General features: G+C 47.9%; 1 protein-coding gene across 2 annotated transcripts in view; it reads right to left on the bottom strand.

Moving 5' to 3' along the window:
* Positions 1-5,822: 5,822 nt before the first annotated feature.
* Positions 5,823-11,129, bottom strand: part of LOC137305924 (exocyst complex component 3-like) — a 45,443-nt gene continuing 40,136 nt past the window's right edge. For both annotated transcript variants that reach the window (XM_067974868.1, XM_067974869.1), the window contains exons 11-12: positions 9,940-10,061; positions 5,823-6,625 (exon numbers count right to left, since the gene is read on the bottom strand). In XM_067974868.1, the coding sequence (XP_067830969.1) occupies positions 6,373-6,625; positions 9,940-10,061 (375 nt within the window). In that variant the 3' untranslated portion in view covers positions 5,823-6,372. The remainder of the gene's footprint in view (positions 6,626-9,939; positions 10,062-11,129) is intronic.

The raw sequence follows: 11,129 nt of genomic DNA, 5'->3' as shown, positions 1-11,129 counted from the left end.
CAGAGTTTGCAGACGATAATTGGAGCTTGTTTACCACAGGGCTGGTATCTCTGTCCCGTGTTTTTCCATTAACACTCAAGAGCTTGAACTGAAGTGCCCCCAGATTGCCTGCTCCAATTCGGAAGAAGTCAGAATCCGCTCTGTTCATACATCCACTGCAGAGTGTGGGAGGGAACTCATTCAACGCCAAATCAGGCAGACGATTTGCCGATGATTAAAGTGCCATGGGCTTCTTCTACAGGCGAAATCGGGCAGATGCAAAACAAGTTGGAAATGCTGCGTTCTCCTAACCTGCAGTCAGAACGGAGAGAGTATTCTCATCAGGAAAGACCGAAGAGGATGGGACTCCTTTCTCTAGAAAAGAGAAGGCTGAGGGGTGACCTGATGGAGGTCTTCAAAATTATGAAGGGGTTCGATAGGGTAGACGTAGAGAAGATGTTTCCACTTGTGGGGGAGATCGGAACTAGGGGCCATCAATATAAGATAGTCACTAATAAATCCAATCGGGAATTCAGGAGAAACTTCTTTACCCAGAGAGTGGTGAGAATGTGGAACTCGCTCCTACAAGGAGTAGTTGAGGCGAATAGTGTCGATACATTTAAGGGGAAGCTGGATAAACACATGAGGGAGAAAGGAATAGAAGGATATGGTGATAGGGTGAGATGAAGTAAGGAGGGAGGAGGCTCGTGAGGAGCATAAACACCGGCATGGACCAGTTGGGCCGAATGGCCTGTTTCTGTGCTGTACATTCGATGTAACTCAATGTAGCCTGGAACGGACAATGTACAAATCCTTAAATAATTTAAATTACTCTCTATATTTTAAAAGTTGTACAAAGGGTCTCGACAATTTCTTAGGTCCTGCTCCATTCTACCCCTTCACTGGTCACGCACTGTGACGACGCTATGTGCTGTCTACTGGATGCACTGCTCACTTCATCTCCCAGGCCCAGACCGCTACCACCGAGGACAAGAGCAGCAAGGTCATGGGGACACCATCACATCCAAGCTCCCCTCCGAGTCCGCCACCATCCCTGACTTGGACGCAGAGCACCAATCCTTTGTTGTCCCTAGTTGCCCTGAGCTGGGTGGGCCTGCTCCTCGAACTGCAAGGACTGCAGCGGTTCAAGAAGGCAGCTCACCACCACCTTCTCAAGGGCAACCGGGGATGGACAATAAAGGCAACTTTTCCAATGTCGCCCATATCTCAAGACAAAAAAAAAAGAATTTTAGGTGACATGGTGCTAGCAGATGCAGACACAGAGTGTCTTACAGCGTTCTGCCCATTTGGGTGGGGTTTCTTGTAGGGACAGGAGGAGGCCATTCAGCCCCTCGAGCCTGTTCCGCCATTCAAATTAGACCATGTGTGATCTGTATCTTAACTCCATTTACCCACCTTGGTTCCGTAACCCTTAATACCCCCTTACCCAACAAAAATCTATCGATTGCAGTTTTGAAATTTTCAATTGACCCCCAGCCTCAACAGCTTTTTGGGGGGGAGAGAGTTCCAGATTTCCACTCCCCTTTGTGTGAAGAAGTGCTTCCTGACATCACCCCTGAACGGCCTGGCTCGAATTTTAAGGATGTGCCCCCCACCCCCTTGTTTTGGACTCCCCCACCAGAGAAAAGAGTTTCTCCCTACCTATCCACTTGAGTCCTGTAATCATCTTAAACACCTCAATTAGATCACCCCTTAATCTTCTACACTCGAGGGAATACAAGCCCAGTCTATGCAACCTGGCCTCATAATTTAACCCTTTTAGCCCCGGTATTATTCTGAACTTGTTGACTGGACTGGGACCAATTCGTTGCCAGAGGACCTAGGTCATTCGGAGGGTCCTGGAGGGGTCTTATTGGGGAAATGATTGAGTTCTTCAAAATGATCAAAGGAATAGATTCTGTTTGAGTGGATGGGTACTCGAGTTAGTTTGGGAGGGGAAGGACTGGGGGAATCAGTACAAGATAAGGCAGCTTGGAGTGAGGTTGGACAATGGGATGTTCAGTCCCCATCACTTACACCATCCATACTTACAGGGGCAGCCACCTATATCGGGCAAATGGCACTAACTGTTTGCCGTTACTCGAGACAATTGCTAAGGTGCTGCTTATAATGTATTTTGGGCAGTTTAATCCCTTGTACTTACTGACCTCGTCACAAATTTTTTGTTTTTCCTTTGATCCTAGCAAAGAAGCCCTTTTACTCCGTCTAAAATGACATTGACAGGCAGATGTCGTTCATTTGCAAACGCCCAGTCAGTGTTGGGATGTGATTGACTCAAGTACTGAAGTCTGGGGGTTGTGTTTGATTAATAAGCACCAGATAGTTAACAGGGACAGGCAGAAACCCGAGCTTACATTATGCCACAGGCAGCCTGGTTTTGTCCGTTAAAGAAGCCTGTGGAGGTTTAATCATTTAAAAATCCCCTGTGTACAAAATCCAACTGACAGGTTACATTCTGGAGGACGTCTGGGCCGAATGTTTCATTCCTACAGTCTGTGATGGTTCACTGTCCAACACATAGGAACAGGAGTTGCATTAAAAAATTCTCATCGTCTTCCCTTGGTTCTTTTGCCAATTACCTTAAATCTGTGTCCTCTGGTGACCGACCTTCCTGCCACTGGAAACAGTTTCTCCTTATTTACTCTATCAAAACCCCTCATAATTTTGAACACCTCTATTAAATCTCCCTTTAACCTTCTCTGCTGTAAGGAGAACAATCCCAGCTTCTCCAGTCTCTCCAGATAACTGAAGTCCCTCATCCCTGGAACCATTCTAGTAAATCTCCTCTGCACCTTCTCCAAAGCCCTGATATCCTTCCTAAAGTGTGGAGCCCAGAATTGGACACAATACTCCAGCTGAGGCCTAACCAGGGATTTATAAACGTTTAGCACAACTTCCTTGCTTTTGTGCTCTTACGCCTCTATTTATAAAGCCCAGTTCACACACTTTGTCTACTCGCGATTACTGAGTCGTATTAACCGGTCGTCGTTGGCAGCAGTGACGTCTTGCAGCTCGGGGATGGCATAAGAACAGTCCCAGCAGGATAGGCCAATTGGTCCTTCCCTCTTGGCCTTTTTCATGTGCTCATTAGGCACTGGGGCTTCAGACAAGTGTTTCGAGCCTCTGGGGGGAGGCAAGTGGTGGGAGGGGTAGCGGGGACTGACCCATTGAGCAGTTGGTACGGGATCTCTTTGGCTGTGGGAGCTCGAGTTGAGTGCGAGCCAGCAGAGAGGAGGCCAGATATCTTGGCCCTTGCTAGTGTACAGATAACACATTTAACGCCCAGAAAGGTCAGGGCTCTGCCTAACTTCTGTTTATTTGAGAAGCCACAAGTTTCAGGCCAATTAAACTTTAATAACAGGACAGAGTCGTTTATCTTTAGTCAATGTTTCCATTGGAACTAAAACAGTCGAAGGAAAAGAAAATTGTCAACACAAGAAAAGGGCTCGGTATATATTCTCGGTGAGGGTGCGCTGTGTTGTGACGAGATCTTTATTTGCTCCATGGTGACACAAGAGTGTCCCATCACAAGCATGATGCAAAGACACCAACCCTGCAAATAAGGAAACCACTAATTAAAAATCTATGTTTAGTCTAAAGGGAGGAAATCCGAACAGAAAATAAATCTCAAACTTTCCCATCAGAGGTCATCGTGAAGGAGGCAGACAGAAGCTAGCATCCACTCGTTGGTATACTGTGTGCTTATCCTAACTGTATCTTACAATTAAGAGACACTCTCATCGTTAGCTGGTCGAGATACGGACCTGCAGTCAGATGTAAATGGCTTGCATGCAAAATAATAAAGACATAGAAAGAAAGACTTGCATTTCTATAGCGCCTTTCATGACCTCAGGACGTCCCAAAGCGATTTACAACCAATGAAGTACTTTTGAAGTGTAGTCGCTGTTGTAATGTATGAAACGCGGCAGCCCATCTGCGCACAGCAAGATCCCACAAACTGCAGTGTGATAATGACCAGATCACCTGTTTTTAGTGATGTTGGTCGAGGGATAAATATCGGCCCCGGACACCAGGGAGAACTCCCCCCTGCTCTTCTTCCAATAGTGGCCGTGGGATATTTTACATCCACCTGAGAGGGCAGACAGGGCCTCGGTTTAACATCTCATCCAAAAGGACGGCACCTCTGACAGTGCAGCACTCCCTCAGTACTGCACTGGGAGTATCAGCCTGGATTTTGTGCTCAAGTCTCTGGAGTGGGGTTTGAACCCACCAGTTGAATAAATCTGCTCACACTCTCTAGGCTCATGCATGAAGGAGACCACTTGGGTGGGAGACTTGTGACAGTGCATTACACCAAGAGGAAAAAATAAACAAAAACCGACGCAAGAACATTTCAGTAAAGGGCCCATCGAGAATTGGAAGTCTCGCCCGTCGAATTCTTACAGGAATCCTTACAACACTTACAGGAATTTCTCAGATTTGGGGCTATTTCCTCACTGATGAGCTGGAGGCAGTCAGATCGAGATCCTGTAAACACAATACCCAACATGGAAGCTGCCATGATGTATAGGAAGTGGCTCATTCCACAGGATGTGATGTCGCCAATAAGGCTGATGACCATCCATCGCATTGTAACAGTGTCTAATACCCCAGTGAAAAGTAATGTGGGGAAACTGATGGACAACGTTAATGGTGGAACATGACTGATAATTCGCTTCCAGAAATTAGTAACAGGAAAATAAGCATGTCTTAGTTTATTCAGTGCTGTCATACACTTGGATCCTTGAGTGAATAAATCCTGTAAAACTCCTCCAACACAAATAGTGTACAAATAGCGACGTTTTGGAAATATTAAAAGACCATTAGGCCCAATACGCCAACCCTCTTTTCACAGATCAATCTCACCTTCGCCCTATATCCCTCAATCCCATCTCCCCATATCCCTCAATTCCTCCATTACAACAGTGACTACACTTCAAAAGTACTTCATTGGCTGTAAAGCGCTTTGGGGCGTCCTGAGGTCATGAAAAGTGCTGTATAAATGCAAGTCTTTCTTTCAATCCCATCGACCCACTTCCTCACCATATCCCTCAATCCCACCCTCTCACCATATCCTTCCATCCAACTGCCCCGCCCCCACTCTCCCGCCATTGGTCGTCCAATGTGTCCATTATCGCGATGCCCCGCCTTCCTACGGCCAATTGGAAAGTGAATGGACTCTTTGTTACCTGATTGGATGACTCTTACAATTGTCAAACAGCCTTTCTCCCCATGTCCGATATTTTTATAACTAATAAAGTGCTCAAAGAAAATTTAAATAAAAACTCAATTTTTTTTAACGCCCCTATGATTTTACTCCCGGGTGTTGCTCGCAGCAGTGTCCTGGAGATTAATCTTTAATTCCTGGAGACTCCAGGACAATCCTGGAGGGTTGGCAACCCTGGGGGGGGGGAAGAGATAGAACCGAGGCCATCGTGCCTGCTTGAATGCTCTTCCTTGGGAACTTATCCCACAACTCGGTGTGAAACTGTTCCTCTGACCTTCCCTTCTTACTCTTAATGTCTTCCTTTTTAAACTCGTGTCCAATGAGATTTGAACCTTTTGTCACAGGAAGTAATTTGTCTCCCGGATCACCTTTTGTCAATTCCCTCAATAATCTTGAAAACTTCAATGAAGTCGCCTCAAAGTCAGCTCCTTTACCAACGAAAACAAACCCCAATTTCCTTGACAATTCCTCACAACATAAATTCCTGTTGTCCGGAACTGTCCTCATTTCTGTCTCCGTTCCCCTCTCAGGGGCAGAAGTATGAGGCATTTTTAGCATCGCCTTGGCTGAGGCAACACAGAAGGAAGACAAGACATTGAAAAGACAAAGAGCTTTTATTTAAATCCTGTTATTATATGATTTTGACAGTCTGAATTTACACAATCTCTATGATTAGATCAAGCAGTTAATATATCAAAGAGCTGCTCCCCCCCAACCCCCCCACCAAGGCTTTCCTTTACATATCGGCCTTCAGACCACAGATTAATGCACGGATGTCCCCGTTCCGAGGGGACGGCCGTTCCTGAACCGCGGAAAGAGTGAGGCCGATCAGTCGGCCTTTGATATTGGGACATTCGTCTGGGCTGGATTTTAACCCAGGACCCAGAGGTGAAAGGGGCAGTGTCTGACTCTCTGAAACACCCAGATTGTGAGATTTTAGGTCCCAACGTCGAGACAACCATCTTTAAAGGGGTTATCAGGGTCCCTCGCTGGGAGTTTCCTCGTAATTCGAGATGTACCTTGTGATATGTTGATCTCAAACCTTAACTCGGTGGACTTCGGTTTTTAATTATTACAGCAATTATTCTCTTCACAGACGGACACATGGTTTCCTGCTCCGACCTGCGCCTTTCACCTTTCACCTTTCACGTGGTGCGGACGCCCCTCTGGCGGAACATGGACAGACACCCCCAGGTGCAGTGTGAGACGGAGTTCATGTTGAGGTTGGCGCACCTCACCTCTGGCATGACGTTAATCTCAGCGAACAGCGCTCTGGCACGGGAAGGCCCAGCCCCGTCCTCGTTGCTGTCAAAGTCCTGCAGAGTCTCCAAGATGTTTTGTCGGTTTGCCTGACTCACGTCTCCCTTCACGTCCAGAATGGCGGAGATGTGCTTCTTGCTGTGGGGCGGGCGGAGAAAGAAAGTTAGTCTTTTCGTTTTTATAGCTCCTTTCCCCTCTGCGCTCTTGGAGACGGTGCCTCCCACTGGGGTGGGGGGAGAGAAGAGTTCCACAGGTATCGGCAGGGGCTCAGTGGGCCGCACTCTCGCCTCTGAGTCAGACAGGTCGTGGGTTCGAGACCCACTCCAGAGACTCGAGCACAAAATCCAGCCCGACGCTCCCAGTGTCGGTACTGAGGGAGTGCCGCACTGTCAGAGGTGCCGTCCTTTCGGATGAGACGTTAAACCGAGGACCCCGCCTGCCCTCTCAGGTGGACGTAAAAGATCCCACGGCCATTATTTCAAAGAAGTGCAAGGGAGTTCTCCCTGGTGTCCTGGGGCCAATATTTATCCCTCAATCATCATCACTAAAAACAGATTATCTGGTCATTATCACATTACTGTTTGTGGGATCTTGCTGTGCGCAAATTGGCTGCTGCATTTCCTACATTACAACAGTGACTACACTTCAAAATTACTTCATTGGCTGTAAAGCTGGGAGGTCATGAAAGGTGATATACAAATGCAAGTTCTTTCTTTCAGAGGTACCTCTCCCAAGCGTCTGTTCTTTGCGTACAGATCCTGGCTAGTGAGTATCGGCAGGCCGTTCGACTGTGGAGGGCATCGTAGCTGACTTCAATCCTGCCCCCAGCGTCCCTGGGTTAGGGAGGGGAAAACCCTGCCAGGGTTCTTGCTCCTGGTCTCCATCCAGCCCCCCAGTGGAAAGAGCGTGTGTGTGGACATTGGGTGAGAACAGGACTCGAACTCGTCTGCGATGCCTTCCACAACTGATCATCCTGCCGAAACTCACCGTCCGTGCAGGAAATTGTACTCAGCTAAGAGGCAGCCCCTTCAGGAGAGGAAGGGAGCGATTATGTTGCTCTTAGTATGACTCCAATTTAGTACTAAAATAAATCCTGTTGAGAAGTTCTCCCTTGGCAGTGAAGTGATTAGTGATACTATGTTAGGAAATGAGATGCGAGATTATATGGTTTGGCTCCTTCACATTGGCCCGGGTCGGATTCATTTTTATGCCTTGGTGGCACCCAAAATGGCCACTGGGACAGGATGAGCTTCACTTCCTGAGCACAGTCCTTGCCAGAGTCTTGTTTCCTCCCTCGCTATAAGTAGGAATCCAAGTCAAACAGGAAATGGACGCTTGTCACAATTCATCGGGCAGTAACTCCCGGACATCAGCACACCGGAGAGTCAGGAAAAATGATCAGGAAAAACAACAAAATAAAAAGGCAATTGATAACAGACGTCAGGCCCCCCCTCCCTCAGTGACGCACTGCCCCGGTGCCAGAAAACATCTCAATAGGATGGCAGGGAATATTTTTGCATGTGTTTAACATTCCTTGGCGTCAGGCTCTGAATACACTTGGGAGTTTACTAAAGTTCAGGAAGATCTTGTAGGTTTGAAGCATTTCCCATTGTTTGCACATCACACAGGCAAGAGGAAGGACTTTAAATTCTCGTTCTCCTCTAAGGCAGCCTAATATCTAAGAGGATAAAGTCAACCCCCAGTGTTTGGGGAGGGGGGGTGGAATATTGCGCGCCCCTCATGTGATTTCCGATCTTCTCCCCTTCCTCTCTTGAAAGGGGGACTCCTCTTTGGGGAAGGGGCATTGGCATTTCTTCTCAAAGGCCATCTCCCCTGGGCCAGGACCAAAAGTCAAGTGTTGTCGGGGTATTTGCCTACTGAGGGCATCACTCACCCACCTGCCAGTTGGCATCTGGATTTGTTCTTTTTTCCCGCCTTCCCTTGCCTGAGGGATCTCAGGCCCGACTGAAGCCTTCCAAATGAGGCCTGATACCTCGACACACCACTGAACACAGGACGTCCACCCCTGACCGAGTCAGTCCCAAAGCGTACAGCAGAGCAGTGGTTATATTACTCGAGTACGAACCCAGGAGGCCTGCATTACATTCCAGTAGAACGGGAGTTCAAATCCCACTATAGTCGTATCCAGTTACAGCACAGAAACAGGCCATTCGGCCCAACTGGTCTGTGCTGGGGTTTATGCTCCTCCCTCCCAACTGCAGTTTGAGAATTTGAATTCAGCAAAAAATACATCTGGAAATAAAAAGCTGGAATCATGAAACTGCCAGAATGTTGTAAAAAAAATCACCTGGTTCACGAATGTTCTTTAGGGAACGAAACCTGCCGTCCTTACCCAGAATCATGCAGCAGGGAATGAGGCCACTCGGCCCATCATGCCTGTGCTGGCTCTTTGAAAGAGTCATCCAATTAGTCCCTCTGTCCCCACAGCCTTGCAATTTTTTCCTTTTCAAGCGAGTGACTCACCTCCTGACTCCCCAAAGCCTTTCCACCATCTACAAGGCACAAGTCAGGAGTGTGATGGAATACTCTCCACTTGTCTGGATGAGTGCAGCTCCAACAACACTCAAGAAGCTCGACACCATCCAAGATAAAGCAGCCGGCTTGATTGGCACCCCATCCACCACCCTAAACATTCACTCCCTTCACCACCGGCGCACAGTGGCTGCAGTGTGTACCATCCACAGGATGCACTGCAGCAACTCGCCATGGCTTCTTTGACAGCACCTCCCAAACCCGTGACCTCTACCACCTAGAAGGACAAGAGCAACAGGCACATGGGAACAACACCACCTGCACGTTCCCCTCCAAGTCACACACCATCCCAACTTGGAAATATATCGGCCGTTCCTTCATCGTCACTGGGTCAAAATCCTGGAACTCCCTTCCTAACAGCACTGTGGGAGAACCGTCACCACACGGACTGCAGCGGTTCAAGAAGGCGGCTCACCACCACCTTCTCGAGGGCAATTAGGGATGGGCAATAAATGCCAGCCTCGCCAGCGACGCCCACATCCCATGAACGAATAAAAAAAAAAATATCCGATTCCCTTTTGAAAGTTCCTATCGAACCTGCCCTTTCAGGCAGCGCATTGCAGATCGTAACACGATCGTGACTCCAGTCCCGCGTCAACCTTGTCGACTCTTAGCTGCCCTCTGAAGCGGGGCCGAGCGTGTTTGTATCGAACCGTTACAAAGGATCACTGCACGGACTGGTACAACAGCACAGTCTCAGGGCAACTAGGGATGGGCAATAAATGCCCGTCTTGCCAGTGAGGCCCACGACCTGAGAATGAACTGAATAAAAACACCAGGGAGAGCTACACATTCCCTTTGAGAGGTTTATTTTGAGGCTTTCCCAACTAAATTCAGCACCAGATGGTGTTAATATCTACTCGTTTTTTTCTGTGCTGCTGAAGAAGGGTTTGACTTACCGGATATCAGGGTAACTTCTCGCCAAGGCCCCGACTTCTAACTGGATGGAGGAGGTCTCCTTCACTTTGATGATCTCAGCCAGGTGATCAATCGCGGGATCCAGCCAGGACATAGTGGAATCCTGAGCAGGAGAAGCAACAACAACAATTGTCCACGAGTGGCCAGCATCGCACCGAACAAAGGACAAAGCAGCCCGCTTGATTGGCACCCCATCCACCACCCAAAACATTCATTCCCTTCCCCACTGGCGCACAGTGAGCACCATCCACAGGATGCACTGCAGCAACTCGCCAAGGCTTCTTCAACAGCACCTCCCAAACCCGCGACCTCTACCACCTAGAAGGACAAGGGCAGCAGGCACATGGGAACAACACCACCTGCACGTTCCCCTCCAAGTCACACACCATCCCGACTTGGAAATATATCGGCCGTTCCTTCATCGTCGCTGGGTCAAAATCCTGGAACTCCCTTCCTAACAGCACTGTGGGAGAACCTTCACCACACGGACTGCAGCGGTTCAAGAAGGCGGCTCACCACCACCTTCTCAAGGGCAATTAGGGAATGGGCAATAAATGCCGGCCTCGCCAGCGACGCCCATACCCCGTGAATGAATGATAATTTTTTTGAAATCACTATTCTGTTCTATGTTCAACGTTTGACTTGGAAAATGATGGTCATTCGACATCAGGTCCATTCTGTTTCCCACACCAGCTGCTCAGTTTTTGGTGACAGAGGGGCTGAATTACCAAAACTAAATCTCAGACTGAGTTTAGAATAAACAAATAATTTTAGGAGGAGAAGGGGAGTTTTTACTGTAATATTTCTACATTTACATTTGCCGAAGTCTTTCTATGTCGGAAGGGTTTTAGTTTCCTTGTTTAATTTATATTTTTTCTTCAACTGAAGGGATAAATATTGGCCAGGACCATTATAGATATTGTCCCTCCACACCAGGGTGGTCCTGAGGAGAGTGAGAACTAGGGGTTGACAACCCTCCAGGATTGTCCTGGAGTCTCCAGGAATGAAAGATTAATCCCCGGACACAACAACAACAACAATTTGCATTTATATAGCGCCTTTAACATAGTGAAACGTCCCAAGGTGCTTCACAGGAGCGATTATCAAACAAAATTTGACACCGAGCCACATGAGGAGATATTAGGGACAGGTGAGCAAAAGCTTGGTCAAA

The sequence above is a fragment of the Heptranchias perlo genome, chromosome 41, assembly GCF_035084215.1.
Source record: "Heptranchias perlo isolate sHepPer1 chromosome 41, sHepPer1.hap1, whole genome shotgun sequence".
Lineage (NCBI taxonomy): Eukaryota > Metazoa > Chordata > Chondrichthyes > Hexanchiformes > Hexanchidae > Heptranchias > Heptranchias perlo.
The sequence above is the reverse complement of the archived record's forward strand: the minus strand, read 5'-3'. Positions and strand labels throughout refer to the sequence as shown.